A 19,404-nucleotide genomic window follows, 5' to 3' on the forward strand; every position below is an offset into this window, starting at 1 on the left:
TGATGAGATCCAAGTACCATGTTTCCTGCTTTTTGGAAAAAAAAAAAAAAAGTGTGCACCTGAACACCAATTTCACTAGGATAAAATCCATGATTGCATTAGTAGTATGGTAAGGTCAGTTAATCTGGTGGTATTCCGACTGCTGATATGATAATGGTGAGACACTCCTGCACAGTGATTGCCAGCAGACCCAGCAGGGTGCCATTCTGAACTGTGTGTCTAATTCTGCCCGTAGTCATGCAAATGTGTGTGTATGGGCTAGATATGAATCACAGCTGAGAGGGAGAGCACCATGAGAATACCAGAAGACCCAGTGAATTCAAGCTCACCCTCTATGCAAGGGCTCCAGCATATCACCTTTGTACCACTTCAGTCTTGGTTTTGACAGCTGAAGTGGGATTTAGACCACATATAATTCTTAGCCTGACCTTCTATGCAGAGTAGACAGCTGCACCTAAATCTACCTGTGTGCCACCAGACAGTTTGCCAATGAAACTGATTCCTGACCTTTTCTTGAGGAATTGTCCTGGGGCCAGCCTATCTTCTCCAGTTAAACTCATCTCCCATACTCAAGAGCAGATGGGGAAACGTAGCCCTTCAGCTGAGACCAGAATTTTATGATAAAAGAAGAAAGAAGCTTAAAGTAAATCAGCCATAATGCTTAACATGGATGTCCAAAACAAGAGGCTATCCTTCTATCAAATGGAAGAAATTATCCTTTGCAGTGTGTCCTGGCGGGGAGGCCGCGGATGCTGCCTCACTTGGTATCCACCCCTTATTCTATACCATCTACATCATGCCCAGGTGTCGCATTTTCCCATACATTCCAATTAATCACCACAACTTTTCCTGTCTTTTGACATATACATGCAGATATCATTCCCTTAGTCTATGGGCCATCCCTCTAAAATGTCCATTGAGTTTATTTAGTCCATGACTTTGGGCTCCATCTGTTGTAACAGTCTTTCAGGGCAGGAGAGATGGTGTGTGGTGTTGGATTGTTGCATGCTGAAGCCAGTTCTGGTTCCATTATCGCTGCACTTGTACGGTTCTATCATTGTTGCACTTTGCTCTGTTTCATCAAAGTCCATTCTTCAGTAATCTGGGTAATTCTTACTGCAATACTGTTGATATGACATATAGCAACCACAGAAGTGATGAGATACAGTTTTATATAGCAATTAATATCATACAATTCAGTTCATTGGCTATTTTCACCCAAAATCAAATCCCCTTGAGGTACACATCGGTCTTCCCCATCCTTTTGCATTACCCACCAAGTACACCCAAGCCCTTGAGCAAAAGCAGTCCCACAAATGGGTTTTCCTTTGCTTGAGGCAGGGGTAACCCAGACTGTCTTCCCCAGCATATTCTTCATGTGCACTACAGGGACTTTATCCCCCTCCACAGTACGTAAGGGTTTGGATTGGGCAGGGCCAGCTCGATTGACAGATCCCCTAGTGTTGACTAACCAGGTGGCCTTTGCTAAATGTGTGTCCCAATGCTTGAATGTCCCAGCACCCATTGCTCTCAGTGTTGTCTTTAGCAGTCCATTGTATCGTTCCTGGAGGAACGATAATCCATTGATTTTCCTGAAGACTGGTGCATGATAGGGGATGTGATATACCCACTCAATGCCATGCTCTTTGGCCCAGGTGTCTATGAGGTTGTTTCAGAAATTAGTCCCGTTGTCTGACTCAATTCTTTCTGGGGTGTCATGTCACCATAAAACTTGCTTTTCAAGGCCCAGGATAGTTTTCCGGGCGGTGGCATGGGGCACTGGATATGTTTCCAGCCATCCGGTGGTTGCTTCCACCATGGTGAGCACATAGTGCTTGCCACGGCGGGTTTGTGGAAATGTGATATAATCAATCTGCCAGGCCTCCCCATATTTATATTTAAACCATCATCCTCCATACCACAGAGGCTTTATTCACTTGGCTGGCTTGATTGCAGCGCATGTTTCACATTCATGGATAACCTGTGCAATAGCATCCATGGTCAAGTCCACTCCTCCATCACGAGCCCATCTATATGTTGCATCTCTTCCTTGATGGCCTGAGGTGTCATGGGCCCACCGAGGTATAAATAATTCACCCTTATGTTGCCAGTCCAGATCCACCTGAGCCACTTCAATCTTAGCAGCCTGGTCCACCTGCTGGTTGTTTTGATGTTCTTCAGTGGCCTGACTCTTGGATACGTGAGCATCTACGTGACGTACTTTTACAATTAGGTTCTCTACCCGGGCAGCAATATCTTGCCACAACATGGCAGCCCAGACGGGTTTACCTCTGCGCTGCCAGTTGTTCTGCTTCCACTGCTGCAACCACCCTCACAGGGCATTTGCCACCATCCATGAGTCAGTATAAAGATAAAGTACTGGCCGTTTTTCTCATTCAGCAATATCCAAAGCCAGCTGGATGGCTTTCACCTCTGCAAACTGGCTCGATTCACCTTCTCCTTCAGCAGTTTCTGCGACTTGTCGTATAGGACTCCATACAGCAGCCTTCCACCTCCAATGCTTTCCCACAAGATGACAGAACCCATCAGTGAACAGGGCATATTGCTTCTCATCTTCTAGTAGTTTATTAGACAATGGGGCCTCTCAGCACGTGTCACCTCCTCCTCTGGGAATATTCCAAAATCTTTGCCTTCTGGCCAGTCCATAATCAATTACAAGATTCCTGAGTGACTGGGGTTTCCTGTTTGAGCCCGTTGTGTGATCAGTGCAATCCACTTAGCACTGGTTGCTAAGTAACATCAGTTGCATGGTGTGTAAGAGGGGACCCTCCCTTTGAACATCCAGCCCAGCACTGGCAGTCGGGGTGCCGGGAGGAGCTGTGCTTCAGTACCAACCACTTCCGAAGCAGCTGGAACCCCTTCATACGCTGCCAATATCTCCTTCTCAGTTGGAGTGTAGCGGGCCTCGGATCCTCTGTATCCCCAACTCCAAAACCCTAAGGGTAGACCTCGAGTCTCCCCTGGTGCTTTCTGCCAGAGGCTCCAGGTGGGGCCATTCTCCCCGGCTGCGGTGTAGAGCACATTTCTTACATCTTGTCCTGCCCGGACTGGCCCAAGGGTTACTGCCTGAACTATCTCCTGTTTAATTTGTTCAAAGGCTTGTTGTTGCTCAGGGCCCCATTTGAAGTCGTTCTTCTTCCTGGTCACTTGGTAGAGAGGCCTTACGATCTGACTGTAATTTGGAATATGCATTCTCCAAAACCCCACAATGCCTAAGAAAGCTTGTGTTTCCTTTTTGCTAGTTGGTGGAGACATAGCTGTTATTTTATTGATCACATTCATTGGCATCTGACGACATCCATCTTGCCATTTTATTCCTAAAAACTGGATCTCCTGTGCAGGTCCCTTGACCCTACTTTGTTTTATGGAAAAAACAACCTTCAGAAGGATTTGAATTATTTTCTTCCCTTTCTCAGAAACAACTTCTGCTGTGTTGCCTCACATGATGATGTCATCAATGTATTGCAGGTGTTCTGGAGCCTCACCCTGTTCCAGTGCAGTGTGGATTGGTCCATGGCAAATGGCAGGGCTGTGTTTCCACCCCTGGGGCAGTCGGTTCCAGGTGTACTGGACGCCCCTCCAAGTGAAAGCAAACTGTGGCCTGCACTCTGCTGCCAAAGGAATTGAGAAAAACGCATTGGCGATATCAATGGTGGCGTACCACTTGGCTGCCTTTGACTCCAGTTCGTACTGAAGTTCTAGCATGTCCGGCACGGCAGCACTCAGTGGTGGCGTGACTTCGTTCAGGCCACGGTAGTCTACTGTTAGTCTCCGCTCTCTATTGGACTTTTGCACTGGCCATATGGGACTGTTAAAGGGTGAGCGAGTCTTGCTGATCACTCCTTGGCTCTCCAGTCGACGAATCAGCTCATGGATGGGAATCAGGGAATCTTGGTTGGTGCGATATTGCCACTGGTGCACTGTTGTGGTAGCGACAGGCACCTGTTTTTCCTCAACCCTCAGCAACCCCACAACAGAAGAGTCCTCCGAGAGACCAGGCAAGGCAGACAGCTGTTTAGTTTCCTCTGTCTCCAGGGCAGCTATACCAAAAGCCCACCGGTACCCTTTTGGGTCCTTGAAATACCCTCTCCTGAGGTAGTCTATGCCAAGGATGCACGGAGCCTCTGGGCCAGTCACAATGGGGTGCTTCTGCCACTCATTCCTGGTTAGGCTCACTTTGGCCTCCAATACAGTTAACTCTTGGGATCCCCCTGTCACTCCAGAAATACAGATGGGTTCTGCCCCTTTATAGCTTGATGGCATCAGGGTACACTGTGCACCAGTGTCTACGAGAGCCTTATACTCCTGTGGGTGTGATGTGCCAGGCCATCGAATCCACACAGTCCAGTAAACCTGGTTGTCCCTTTCCTCCACCTGGCTGGAGGCAGGGCCTCTTTAATTCTGGTCATAGTATTTGCTACTCACTTCTTATAAGTGGAATCAAAAGTCCATTTATTAAGATCAGAAGTAAAATCAGCCCTTCTACACTGTCTGGGGAATTGCTCACTGCAAACTGGAGCAGCAGTTTTCCTGGAAGAACCCCCTTTTGTGATTGTTTTTCCTTGCAACTCACATATCCGTGCCTCTATGGTTGAGGTAGATTTTCCATCCCACTTCCTCATGTCCTCTCCGTGGTCACACAGGTGAAACCACAGAGTACCCCGGGGCGTGTGTCCACGGTATATTCTCTCTTGAGCGGAGGGACGCTTACTCATAATGGCTGATATACTGGTCCGTACAGGTGGGGAGTAGGACATATCCTCTTTGAATTGCTGGAACTCCTGGAACAGTTTTTCGGACAGTTTCTCCACAGCAGAGATACAGGCCCATAGGGAGGAAGAGAGACTTTCTTCATATTGCCGGAGTTGGCCAGCCAATTCATCCACTGTTTCTTCTTCATCGTTCCAGGTCATTACTGCCAATGAGTTTGCATGCGACGATGGTGCGCTCTGTACAGACTTACGCCACATGGGTCACATGCATTTGACTCCACCTGGATCTTCGGATAACTGCTTGTTGTTCAGGTCATCATAAATCACCTCCAGCAGCTAATTCCCTCAGGTACTGGATACCTCTCTCCATGGTGGTGCACTTGCCTGGGTGACATATAACATCTTCCTTGAAGGGATGCCTTTCCTTCATGCCTGACAGGAGTTGCCTCCAGATGCTGAGGTCTTGTGCCCCTTGTCCAATTGCTTTGTCAATGGCCCCTTCCCTAGAAAGGGATCCCAGCTGCTTGGCTTCCCTACCCTCTAATCCCAGGCTACTGGCCCCGTTATCCCAGCATTGGAGCAGCCAGGTGACAATGTGCTTGCCTGGATGATGACTGAAATCTTTTCGCGTATCTCGCAGCTCACCTAGGGACAGGGATCAGGTGGTTACCATCTCATTTATGGCTTCTACCTCTTCCTCCTCCTGTTCTCGTGATGGCCCTGGTTCATCTTCATCCCTTACTAAATGAGCTGATTTTCTTGTGTATTTCTTCTTGTGTAAGGGGTGACTGATACCAGCATGGGTTGGTTCTCTGGTTCAGCTGCAGTGCCTGTCGCCGGGGTTGGAGTAGCTGCAGTGCCTGTCGCTGAGGTTGGAGTAGCTGCAATGCCTGTCGCCAGGGTTGATCTCTGGACAGTATTCCTAAGTATTTGTTTAACCCTAAACAGGACCTAAACCACATTCAGAAGACATGGCAGTAGGAACATGCTTGTTTGAACATCCCAATGACATTCAAAATTCTCAAGAACTGTTGTAAATAGCCTGAAGGAGAAAGGGAAGGTGAAGGAGTGGGGGAAAATGTCCCCCCATGTCTCCCCCATAGATTGCGTCTCTGAGGAGAAAAGGTAAAGTGTGTAATTATTAATAGTTTCCGAGAGGTGGCTCCTGAGATATGGAAATGATGGCAATACTGAGTACAAATACCAGACTAGAACAATTTTATCACAACAAACAATTTTATCATATCATAAAACAGTGTTACACAGTGCAGCAAAATTATAACCTTGACCCAGCTCCAAGCGGCGATAAACAGCACAACAGGGAACATATACTGCAAGTAGGTATTACATAACACCACACTGAGAGCCAGCCCCACAACTTTGAGAGCCAATAAATCAACATTGTGACCAGCGACTATTAAACCAATATAATGAACGCTTGTAACAAATTTGCCTTAACACCTTAACAAATTTGCTTTGGTCAGATCTGTCATTATCTCAACCCTTCGTGCCCCACATTGGGCGCCAAAAAAGGACTGTTGTGGTTTAACCTGGCAGGCAGCCAAACACCACACAGCCACTCGCTCACTCACTCCCTGCCCGACCCCCAGTGGGATGGGGGAGAGAATTGAAACAAAAAAAAAAACAAAAAAAAATCTCATGGATTGAGATAAAGACAGTTTAATAGAACAGAAAAGGAAGGGAAAATAATAATAATGATGATGATGATGATAGAATACACAAAATAAGTGATGCACAACACAATTGCTCACCACTCAATGACCGATGCCCAGACAGTTCCCAAGGAGCAGTCACTGCTCCCTGACCAACATCCCCCAGCTTATATACCGAGCATGACATCATATGGTATAGAATACCCCGTTGGGTCGGCTGTCCCTGCTATGCTCCCTCCCAGCTTCTAGTGCACCTGGCAGAGCATGGGAAGCTGAAAAGCTCTTGACTGCTTAGCAACAACTAGAACATCAGTGTGTCATCAACATTATTCTCATACTAAATCCAAAACACAGCACTATACCAACTACTAGGAAGAAAATCAGCTCTATCTCAGCCGATACCAGGACACAGTGATTTAGTGTGTCTCCAAAATTCACCACTGAAAGTCCATTTCAATCACAATATATTAGACCAATGTGCTTTGTTTATCCAATAGTTGCCAGAGTCTGATGAAATTTAGTTATTAGTATTTAAAAACCAGATCAATAAAGAAATGGGTTAGCACTGCAGCAATATAGTTCAATTCTTAGACCTCTTACATTAGAAATTTATCAGAAGCTCAGAGAGTTACTGCTATTGCATACTCCCAGCATGCTTACAAGGTACTTCAACAAAAATCTGAAGCAAATTCCTTACCTTCTAAGCTCCTCTCTTGTACTGATGTAGCCGTTAAATTCAGTGCTGTTTTCACCACTTCATAGAAACTTTTGCCCAACGGCATCATAGTTAAATCCTTCAATGATGCTAAGGTACTGAAAGTGAAAAATAAAACAAAAATCAAGCTCTCTATACACCCAGAAAAACTGAAAGGGCTTGGTGGAAAAAGATGAAGTTCAAACAATTTAATATTAAAATACTTTTTTTATTGTTGAAAAACTGATGTTTTGTCAAATTAGACTTTTCATAAAAAAAAACACAAGTTGAGATTTTACAGTTAGAGTTTCACTCAATTTTCATTACGGAAATGTCTCCTAAGAGGACCAATGTCCTCTTAAAAAAAAAAAAAAAGAATGAGAGAAAAAGAGTTAGAAGTGAAGCAAAAATGAGAGCAAAACCACTACAAGAGTTCTCTAAGTTATCCCCACACAAGTCAGGACAGAATACTTATATTTTACTTCCACCTAATCTGTAGAGAGAAAAAGAACTTTTAAAGCAACAGAACACTTGTTCTCACAACAAATTAAACAAAGCACATTAGAGAATGCATTGATAAAAGAATATCTATTGAATTTCTTACAAGTCCCAGGCTCAGTCACTTTAGCTGTGAAACAAACTTCTTTGTTAATGTAGCTGTAATTTAATACTTAAAGTTTACATCAATTTACCAGTTATTTCCTATAGAGTATTCCTTTGTTATTATGAAAACAAGAATCTAGTTTTGTTAGAGTGGATGAGCAGGTTCCAACATATGCAAGAGGAGGAAAAAAAAACAAACCAAAAACCCAACACTATTTAACTTCACCAAGTACATGTGAAAAGTTTCTGTTAAGTACCTCTGAGAGATACAGCAAAGATGTACAGCCCAGGAAGTGGGAGAAGTTGTAAATTTAGGATCCTTTCCGCTGACTAAATTCTGCCTGAGCTAGGACCTCTAGAAATGTATGTTAGTAATATGAAGCTAGTCAAGAAGCAAACATTGGGGTTTGTGGTTTGCTTTCCAAATTGCATTAATTATGGCAAATTTGGTCATTGAAGGGCACCAAAGTCTTATAAAAAACAAAACCCAAAGGTAAACATGCGAGTCTCCTCTTATTAATCACTTGTGGGTTGACCCCAGCTGGCAGCCAAGCACCTATACAGCTGCTCATTCACTCCCTTCTCCCACAGGACAGGAAGAAAATAGAGAAGGCGAGAAGACTCATGGATCAAAATAAAGACAGTTTAATAGGTTGTGCTGGTTTTGGCTGGGATAGAGTTAGTTTTCTTCATAGTAACTAGTATGGGGATATGTTTTGGATTTGTGCTGAAAACAGTGTTGATAACACAGGGATGTTTTAGTCACTGCTGAGCAGTGCTTACACAGAGCCAAGGCCTTTTCTGCTTCTCACCCCACCCCACCAGCGAGGAGGCTGGGGGAGCACAAGAGGTTGGGAGGGGACACAGCTGGGACAGCTGACCCCAACCAACCAAAGGGATATTCCATACCATAGGACGTCATGTGTTCAGCATATAAAGCTGGGGGAAGAAGAAGGAATGGGGGGACGTTGAGAGTGATGGCGTTTGTCTTCCCAAGTAACCGTTACGCATGATGGAGCCCTGCTTTCCTGGAGATGGCTGAACACCTGCCTGCCCATGGGAAGCAGTGAATGAATTTCTTGTTTTGCTTGCTTGTGCGCGCAGCTTTTGCTTTCCCTATTAAACTGATTTTATCTCAACCCAAGAATTTTCTCACTTTTACTCCTCTGATTCTCTCCCCCATCCCAGCAGGAGGGAGTGAGCGAGCGGCTGTGTGGGGCTTAGCTGCCGGCTGGGGTTAAACCACAACATAGGTGAAGCAAAAGTTCTGCCTGCAAGCAAAGCAAAGCAAGTAATTTATTCACTACTTTCCATCAACAGGCAGAAGCCCAGCCACTTCTTGGGAAGCAGGGTCTCAGCGTGCGTAACAGTTATGTGGGAAGACAAACACCATAACCATGAACACCCTCCACTTTTGTCCCTTTCTCGCTCTGTCCATGCTATAGGCTCAGGGTAGAGAAATCGCTGCTGAGGTTATATTAACAGATTAATAATTTCACCCAGCACAGCAGCCAGTGGTTACTGCTAGCTTTGCTTATTGCTGCTGAAGAAGAAAATAATAACCATAAACTTACAATCAAGTTCCTGTCTTACCTCAGGAACACTCAGACTCTGAAAGTTTCTGAAAAGTTTAAAACTTTTCAGAAAAGACTTCTGCTTTTGGGCTGTAAGCACTACAAGCACAGCTAATTTAGCTTTGCATGTTAACAGTTCAGAGAACAAGCTGGAATAAGGCTACAAATGACTCGGGCATAAAGGGGGAAAAAAAAAGAAAAATCAAGCCCCAACACAGTTGCAATCCACATATTGTAATCAAAAGAGACTTATTTCCCAGTTTCAAAAAAAATTATGCCATCATATCCTTCATATCTTTTTTTATCAGGAAAAAGACAGTGGGATGCTAAAGGGTGACAGAATCAGCACAGTAGTTTCCTATTCAAAGTCTTTGGGCCCCTGCCTTCCTATGGAGCAAGGCTGGTGAAGCTCATGGCCAGTCTTGCACAGGCAGCCAGATTTCGTGGCCTCCTCTAGCCTTATAAATGTGGTAATTGGCTACAATGACAATTACCTATAAACCTATTACAACCACCTACCTACTCTGGCAAATACATTTTTTACTACTTCTTAACAATTCCCTTATTTTACTGAAAATTCCTGTAGATACTTATTCTGTGCTTTTGATACCATGTCTTCCTCTAAATCCAGCTGTCCTTTACCTGAGGCAGAAAACTTTCATATTCAGAATACAGTCTCTGTGGGTTTTTTCTTACTGCTTCATTTCTTGCAAGAGAACAGCCAAAGCTATTTCGATAGCAAGAGGCTTGAGAAACAAAATAGAGTAATTTTCCCAATATTGACCAAGTGCTACATACATATTAAGTTGATTAGAATCCAAACTATGATTTTCTTATATTTATCTGTAAATATTCTGTCTTTTAAAGAGTCCCAAAGCATATTACAAAGTTCAAAGCCATATTATGTGATGAGCTGATTTCAACCATTGCTAAGATGAAGCTACTTCTTGGACACTCCTGGGGAATCTCTGCTGAGCTGGACAGAGATGAAAAATATAGTTATGAGGGAATCAGAATGGGTGAAAACTCCTACCACACCTCTATAAGAGCAGAATCTGGTAAACAGAAGAAAATTTCAGCCTCTTCACACTGATAAAGATGCTTATTTTATTAAATAGCCAGTAAGAAGAACCAGAATTGCAGGTAAAAATATTAAAACAGAACACCTTCAAGCATGTAAAAGTACTTACTTTTGAATAACTTTCAGAAACTGTGCTATAGCAGCTAAACCATCTTCTGTATAAAAGTTGTTTGATTCAAGGTGAGGGAGTGAATGCAGAAGATTCCAGAAATATGGTTGCTTGTACAGGTTTTCTGCTCTAGAAATCATTTCCTCTGCTTCATTCAAATCCATCTTTATGCGAAGAAAACACATTTACATGCAACACTTCCATTAACAGGAAAAAAATAGCAGGTGCCTTTTACTTCCCCTGCTCTCTTGAATTTTAAACCATTTAAAATATTTTTTTCAAGTGGAAACGTACCTCTAGATTTGGTAATTCACCACATCATTTTGGTGGTACTTTGAACTTATGGCAGCTTTGTTTCAGATGTCTTTCTCTGCTCTGATGGAAAAAGGAGCTGGGAGAAAAGCTAAGCAATTTCTTTCTGCTCAGAAGCGTAACTCTCTCCCAAAGACAAGGATTATCTTTGAGATCTCAAACACAAGGAACTCTTTAGCCCTGCAATAAATTTCTAAGTCTAGGGTATAAAGACCAGGGGACTGCCAGGGACATACCATACCATTGCCTTACAGTTCCTTGGGGTGTGTGTGTGGGTGTCAAATAATAATTGATAAGAATGGCTGTTTAAAGATGGACTGAGCTAAAACCACTTCTTTTACAAGACTACACTGTCAGATGCCCATGCAAAACATAGGATCTATCATACTTGTTTATTATGTGGTCTTTGTTTCTCTAAATTACTGTTTCACTAGGGCTCTTTTGGATAATAGTAACATGACATGGTTTATACAAAAAGAAGCTCGTGTATACAAGCTCTGTTACTAATAATGATAAACCACTTTCAACTAAATATTTTGATAATGTTGATAAATACATTCTATTTTATATTCCATTCCAGAAATGAAATTTGATATTGGTACAGCTCCTTTCAATCAAGTATCTCATGAGCAATTTAAAAATGTTACTATAAAAATGCCATCTAATTTCAAGATACAAATTGGAAATCTAGGTTTCACGAAGTAGCAGTTACAATCAATCACATATGGAGAAAATGCATTTTTAAACATTTTTAAAGTGAAACCAGTGATCTGTGAAAGGTACAAAATTGACAGTAACGGAGATCCACTACTGTGCTCATTCAGCCTTCCTCTTTTTGTTGAGATTGCAAGGGTGAAAGACTAATGCATTAGGGACAGCACAAAGACCAAACTCATTTCACATAAGCTCCCAAATTTATTCTGGAAGGAATTATGCTACATCTTGTAAATCTGTCTTCCTTCACCTCTACTTGAGCCTGCTTGCCATATTTACTGCATCACAAATCTGAATTCAAAGTAATACAAACAAGAGCCCCATCTTTTCAATCTCACTGCAGTCCTTTAAGTTTTGGGCCGGGTTTTTATTTTTTTTTGTTTTGGTTTTTTGTTTGTTTTTAATAATAAGTACACGTTAAGATAAGAGTTCCTTGCAAGACATTTTGTAATATGATTTTATACAACTACACAAGGTCTGGCAGATGCACTTTTAAATTGCTCCTAATGAACAATTAGCCTTCAAATAGCTGTGAATTTTAGCTGCTAACAACCTTGTGTGGTGGGTTGACTCTGGCTGGACGCCAGGTGCCCACCAAAGCCGCTCTATCACTCCCCTCCTCAGCTAGACAGGAGAGAGAAAACACAACGAAAGGCTCGTGGGTCAAGATAAGGACAGGGAGATCACTCACCAATTATGGTCACAGACTCGACCTGGGGAAATTAGTTTAATTTATTACCAATCAAATCAGGGTAGAGTAATGAGAAATAAAAGCAAATCTTAGAACACCTTCCCCCACCCCTGCATTCTTCCCAGGCTCAACTTTACTCCCGATTTCTCTACCTCCTCCCCCCGAGCGGCGCAGGGGGACAGGGATGGGGGTTGCAGTCAGTTCATCACACGTTGTCTCTGCCGCTCCTTCCTCCTCAGGGGGAGGACTCCTCACACTCTTCCCCTGCTCCAGTGTGGGGTCCCTCCCACAGTTCTCCATGAACTTCTCCAACATGGGTTCTTCCCACAGGCTGCAGTTCTTCACGAATGAGTGTGGGTCCCTTCCACAGGGTGCAGTCCTTCAGGAACAGACTGCTCCAGCGTGGGTCCCCCACGGGGTCACAAGCCCTGCCAGAAAACCTGCTCTAGCGTGGGCTTCTCTCTCTCCACAGGTCATGCCAGGAGCCTCCTTCAGCATGGGCTCTCCGCAGGGTCATAGCACCTCCTCCCCCTCCTTCTTCACTGACCTTAGAATCATAGAATTATTAAGGTTGGAAAAGACCTCTAAGATCATCGTGTCCAACCGTCAACCCAACACACCATGCCCACTACACCATGTCCCTAAGGGCCTCATCCACACGTCTTTTAAATACTTCCAGGGATGGTGACTCAACCACTTCCCTGGGCAGCCTCTTCCAAGGTCTGACCACTCTTTCAGTAAAGAAATTTCTCCTAATGTCCAATCTAAACCTCCCCTGGCGCAACTTGAGGCCATTTCCTCTCGTCCTATCGCTAGTTACTTGGCAGAAGAGACCAACACCCACCTCCCTACAACCTCCTTTCAGGTAGTTGTAGAGCGCGATGAGGTCTCCCCTCAGCCTCCTCCTCTCCAGGCTAAACAGTCCCAGTTCCCTCAGCCGCTCCTCATAAGGCTTGTGCTCCAGGCCCTTCACCAGCTTTGTTGCCCTTCTCTGGACACGCTCCAGCACCTCCATGTCCTTCTTGTAGTGAGGGGCCCAAAACTGAACACAGTATTCGAGGTACGGCCTCACTAGTGCCGAGTACAGGGGCACGATCACCTCCCTGCTCCTGCTGGCCACACTATTCCTAATACAGGCCAGGATGCCATTAGCCTTCTTGGCCACCTGAGCACACTGCCAGCTCATGTTCAGCTGGCTGTCAATCAGCACCCCCAGGTCCTTTTCCTCTGGGCAGCTTTCCAGCCACTCTTCCCCAAGCCTGTAGCGTTGCATGGGGTTGTTGTGGCCGAAGTGCAGGACCCGGCACTTAGCCTTGTTGAACCTCATACAGTTGGCCTCAGCCCATCGATCCAGCCTGTCCAGGTCCCTCTGCAGAGCCTTCCTACCCTCCAGCAGATCAACACTCCCACCCAGCTTGGTGTCGTCTGCAAACTTACTGAGGGAGCACTCGATCCCCTCATCCAGATCATTGATGAAGATATTGAACAAGACCGGCCCCAGTACTGAGCCCTGGGGAACACCGCTCGTGACCGGCCGCCAACTGGATTTAACTCCGTTGACCACAACTCTCTGGGCTTGGCCGTCCAGCCAGTTTTTTACCCAGCGAAGAGTGTAACTGTCTAAGTCGTGAGCCGCCAGCTTCTCTAGGAGAATGCTGTGGGAGACAGTGTCAAAGGCTTTACTGAAGTCCAGGTAGACCACATCCACAGCCTTTCCCTCATCCATTAGGCGGGTCATCTTGTCATAGAAGGAGATCAGGTTGGTCAAGCAGGACCTGCCTTCCATGAACCCGTGCTGGCTGGGCCTGATCCCCTGGTTGTCCCGGACATGGCTCGTGAGCACCCTCAAAACCAACCGCTCCATGATCTTCCCCGGCACCGAGGTCAGGCTGACCGGCCTGCAGTTCCCCGGATCCTCCTTCCGGCCCTTCTTATAGATTGGCGTCACATTGGCAAGCCTCCAGTCGTCCGGGACTTCCCCAGTTAACCAGGACTGCTGGTAAATGATGGAGAGCGGCTCGGCAAGCTCCTCCGCCAGCTCCCTCAGTACCCTCGGATCCCATCCGGCCCCATAGACTTGTGAACGTCCAGGTGGCGTAGCAGGTCATTAACTTCTTCCTCTTGGATTATGGGGGGTTTATCCTGCTCGCCGTCCCTGTCTTCCAGCTCAGGGGGCTGAGTACCCTGAGGATAACCACTCTGACTACTAAAGACTGAGGCAAAGAAGGCGTTGAGTACCTCAGCCTTTTCCTCATCCTTGGTGGCAACGTACCCCCCCGCATCCAATAGAGGATGGAGATTCTCCTTGGCTCTCCTTTTGTCATTAATATACTTGTAAAAGCATTTTTTGTTGTCTCTCACGACAGTGGCCAGGTTGAGTTCTAGCCGGGCTTTTGCCTTTCTAATTTCCTCTCTGCACGACCTAACGCGATCCCTGTACTCTTCCTGAGTTGCCTGCCCCTTCTTCCACAAGTGATAAACTCTCCTTTTCTTCCTGAGTCCCAGCCAGAGCTCCCCGTTCAGCCAGGCCGGACCCCTTTGCCCTTCAGGACTGTCTCCCAAGGGACCCTCTTGACCAGTGTCCTGAGCAGGCCAAAGTCCGCCCTCCGGAAGTCCATGGTAGCGGTTTTGCTGGCCCCCCTCTTTACTTCACCAAGTATCGAGAATTCTACCATTTCATGGTCGCTAAGCCCAAGCCGGCCTCCGACCACCACATCTCCTACCAGTCCTTCTCTGTTTGTGAACAGCAGGTCAAACGAGGCACCTCCTCTAGTGGGCCCGCTTACCAGCTGTGTCAGGAAGTTATCCTCCACACACTCCAGGAACCTCCTCGACTGTTTCCTCTCTGCCATGTGGTATTTCCAGCAGACGTCTGGAAAGTTGAAGTCCCCCACGAGAACAAGGGCTAGCGACTGGGAGACTTCTGCCAGCCTCTGGTAGAATATTTCGTCTGCCTCCTTGTCCTGGCTAGGTGGTCTATAACAGACTCCCAGCAGGATATCTGCCTTGTTGGCCCTCCTCCTCATCCTTACCCACAAGCACTCGATCTCGTCATCACTACCATTGAGCTCTAGACCGTCGAAGCACTCCCTAACATACAGGGCTACCCCACCACCTCTCCTTCCTCGCCTGTCCCTTCTGAAGAGCTTATAGCCATCCATTGCAGCACTCCAATCGTGAGACTCATCCCACCATGTTTCCGTGATGGCAACCAAGTCATAGCTACCCCGCTGCATAATGGCTTCTAGCTCCTCCTGTTTGCCGCCCATGCTGCGTGCATTGGTATAGAGGCACTTGAGCTGGGCTGACGATTTCTCCCCGGACATTGGCGTGCGGTCCCTAGGCTCTTCTCTAGTGAGCCTGGTTTTATCCCCTTCCCCCTTCGAACCTAGTTTAAAGCCCTCTCGATGAGCCCGGCCAACTCACACGCGAGAATCCTTTTCCCCCTGCGAGACAGCTGAACTCTGTCCGTCGCCAGCAGGCCCGGTGCCGTGTAAACCTCCCCGTGGTCAAAGAAGCCAAAATTCTGCCGATGGCACCAGCCCCTAAGCCACGTGTTGATCCGATGAGTTTTCCTGTTCCCTTCAGTATTCCTCCCCGCCACTAAAGGGATCGAGGAAAACACTACCTGTGCTCCCGATCCTCCCACCAGTCGCCCCAGTGCCCTGAAGTCCCTTTTGATCGCTTTGGGACTTCTCTCTGCAACCTCCTCACTGCCAGCCTGTATAACCAACAGCGGGCAGTAATCGGAGGCCTGTACCAGACCAGGGAGCTTCCTAGTAATGTCCTTAACCCGGGCCCCAGGGAGGCAGCAGACTTCCCTGTGGGATGGGTCCGGCCGACAAATTGGGCCCTCCGTCTCCCTCAGAAGGGAATCACCAATGACAATTACCCTCCTTTTATTCTTAGCAGAGGCAGTCGTAATTTGTGGGGCTGGCTGCCTCGCCTCGGGCAACCCCCTAGATGGGCCTTCATCTTCATCCTCGTTCGTCTGGCTCTCAAGTTCCAGAGCCCCGTATCTGTTGTGTAGGGGCAACTGGAAAGGTTGAGGTGAGGGAGGCCGGGCGGGGGTTCGTCTGGCGCCCCAAGCAGGGACCTGTGTCCATTCCCCTCCATCGTCTGGGTCTCCTCCTTCTGCCTGGTGGCAAGAGGGCAGGGGTTCCTCCGCTTCTTGCGGAGCCTCCGTGTGCTGCCCCTGCCTCAGGGACGGTAGGGTGCGGCTCCACCAATCTATCCCCCTCTCGCACTCCCTGCGAGACCTCGGTGTCTGCAGAGTTGTCTCTCTCACATATTCTCACTCCTCTCTTCAGCAGTTGCGCAGTTTTTTTTTCCCCCCCTTCTTAACTATGTTATCACAGAGGCGCTACCACTGTCGCTGATGGGCTCAGCCTTGGCCAGCGGTGCGTCTGTCTTGGAGCCAGCTGGCATTGGCTCTATCGGACATGGGGGAAGCTTCTAGCAGCTTCTCACAGAAGCCACTCCTGTAGCAGCCCCGCTACCAAAACCTTACCACGCAAACCCAATACACCTAGACTGATTTAAATCAGTAATCTAGAAACCACTGAACCTCTATCAAATTTACAAGACATCATTTTTTCCTTCAACAGCATACCAATTTTTTTTAAAGATAGTTTACTAAAAGTTGACAGGATACAGATTTCTAACCATTATAATAAAGATGCCTCAAAATCCAGAACTGTAATTTAGAAATATACTGCAAAAATACTTACAGTAAGAAAAGCCGTGATGTTATGGAGCCCTGTAAAATCAAATATTTTCCTTTACAGAGAGGCATTATTAACTTCAGAAGAATCAATTTTATAAGCAAGTAATACACAAAGGACATTTCTACAGGAGTAAAGGCATGTGAGACAACTAATATCCTAGAAAGGTAGTGATCCACTTGATTTTCTGTGCTTTCCAATACTTTTGCTATTATCACAAAAGCCATTTAAAAGAAATTGCTTACCATTCACTTTTCAGTAAGGCAAAATCATCACATCAACACTAGATGAATGTACTAGCTCCCAGACAGCCAGGCATGAAAATGACTGTTTCGCCTAAATCTTTCTGCTTGAAAACTCAGCCAGAAAGGCAGGGTAGTAGTAGGTCTTAAATGCCCACCTGCTACAGCCTCAAGGCTGTGCAGTATGGGTGGGAACAGAGCAGGAACATCAGAACTTGGTGTTTCCAGTCTCACTCTTTTAGTGCAAGACTGACTTGTTTGCCTAAAGATCACCAGGTGTGAGCTACTGAGGTTTTCCATTCCTATACTCTCTAGTACAACAGAAAAACCTGGGGAGAAAGACTTAAATCCTGATAAGTAACTTTTGAATGCATATTAGACCAAGTAACTATGTACTCAGATTATTAATCTTTACCTTTAAACCTTTCCCCTTGCAGTATTTTGTTAACTATCAAGGAGTAAACAAGGGCACAGTTTTAGAAAGCTAACTGTTTTTCTGATAATTTTGTGATGGCCACAGTAATAGTAATCTTAAATGTGGCTTTTTTTCAGATCAGCTAAAATTTTAGTTTGTTCACTTTATTTTTAAGGTAAGAGTATTCCTTTGTTTGATGGTTATCACTACTTGACAGACAAAGTAATTAATTATTAGAAAGATCACAGATTACCTGAGGACTTTGAGTTTTCCTCCCATAGTTTTTCTAAAGCCATGGTTTTCTCTGTGGTTTCAATAAATTCCTTTGCAAGTTCTTCTATCTCTTTCATGAAGTCTAGATTAGGTCCTGTGAAGCTCTCTGGACCACTTTGGATGCCTGAAGTACTTTTTCACAGAAAGAAATGCAACAGGGGAAGTAATTACAAACTGGAAGCAAGTAGCTGAAAAATGTGTATATACTCACAGCAGTATTCTGATTTTTTTTTTAAACTATTATGCATTTACACAACTTTCATTTAATTCAGTTCATTAGCGTGCAAGTTGCAGCACTGAGTCTCAAAACCTGAGGAATGAGGGCAATGAAAAATTGCTGAGCTGGAGTAGCTCACCTACACCAGTAACCCAATTCTGCCAGCAGCCAAAGACAGATGCATCCAAAGAAGTCTTTGATGTTTCTGAACACACTCAACTTTTCTCCCTGGTTTATCACGAGTCCAAGTGATGGTTCTTTGATTGCCTGTACCCTGAAGTTCAGACTTTTCTATTGCATCTAAGGCAACATGCTGCAACCAGAACAGGTAAGTTGGTCAATGTCACCAGATGAAATATAGGTAAGTCCCTCTTTCTGGGCCCTGAAGAAAGTTGGTGCGGTTTGCTAAGCAACAGAACTATGATAATGATTCCACCACCTTAACAAAAAAGTGTCCATACTAACAAATGTATGCTGATTCCAGATGATGTGCTCCTCAGGCTACCCTTCTACTTGAAAAGCGAGAAGAATTGTGTCTCTGGCTACACATTTTTGCCTTATGCTGACTCAACACACAAGAAGTGTCTTGTTCAGAAAACCTATACAGTTTGTATTTGGGATATGACAGCTTGTTTTTTCAATTACATTCAACAACCTATAAAAATAGTATCTTATTATCATTACTGGCTTTCCCCTGATTTTAGCTTACAGCTAAACCCCCGGTATATGTTATCTCTATTATCTCTATCATACTACCATCTGGTGGCTACTCAATAGCACAACAATTTTCTAACAATACTTTCAAGAAAAATCGGAAGTCAAAGAGTCACTTAAACATCCTTATACAAGACGAAATAACTTAGACTCTCCCAAGGCACCATAAACAATGGAATAATCAGATTTAGCTAGGAATAATCATGTTTTACTAGGCAGTTGAATTCTGTTTTATCTTACAGGAAATTCAAATTATCTTAGGGTGAAATCCTGTGTAGCAAAAATATTGCTATTTTTCATTAGAAGCACAATTAACTGTCACATAAGCCCCACTTACAAAAACCTAATAGTTACATTCCTTTCTTATCAAACTTGTATTTGAATGCTAGTTTTCAGCACAATTCTTACTTATTGGTGAAGAAAAACCTAATGAGATAAATTCACAAACCAAAGCAAAAAACATCAACCACTGCTTTCCAATTCTCTCATTTCTCTTTCTCTCCTTTCCTGATCCTCATTTGTTCAGACACCCACAGAGCTGTCTGCAACTTTAGACTAAGGAATGAAAAGAAAATTTAATCTTAAAACAAGTTCTTGATTGTTTCAGTGCAGTTTACTTTGATCCAACATGGCCA

General features: G+C 45.1%; 1 protein-coding gene across 1 annotated transcript in view; it reads right to left on the minus strand.

Moving 5' to 3' along the window:
• Window positions 1-19,404, minus strand: part of ABCA13 (ATP binding cassette subfamily A member 13) — a 210,761-nt gene that overhangs the window by 176,860 nt on the left and 14,497 nt on the right. The window contains exons 4-7 of the mRNA XM_075142413.1: window positions 17,819-17,970; window positions 16,915-16,943; window positions 10,468-10,631; window positions 7,104-7,219 (exon numbers count right to left, since the gene is read on the minus strand). Of these exons, the coding sequence (XP_074998514.1) occupies window positions 7,104-7,219; window positions 10,468-10,631; window positions 16,915-16,943; window positions 17,819-17,970 (461 nt within the window). The remainder of the gene's footprint in view (window positions 1-7,103; window positions 7,220-10,467; window positions 10,632-16,914; window positions 16,944-17,818; window positions 17,971-19,404) is intronic.

The sequence above is a fragment of the Calonectris borealis genome, chromosome 2 (genome assembly GCF_964195595.1).
Source record: "Calonectris borealis chromosome 2, bCalBor7.hap1.2, whole genome shotgun sequence".
NCBI classification, from domain to species: domain Eukaryota; kingdom Metazoa; phylum Chordata; class Aves; order Procellariiformes; family Procellariidae; genus Calonectris; species Calonectris borealis.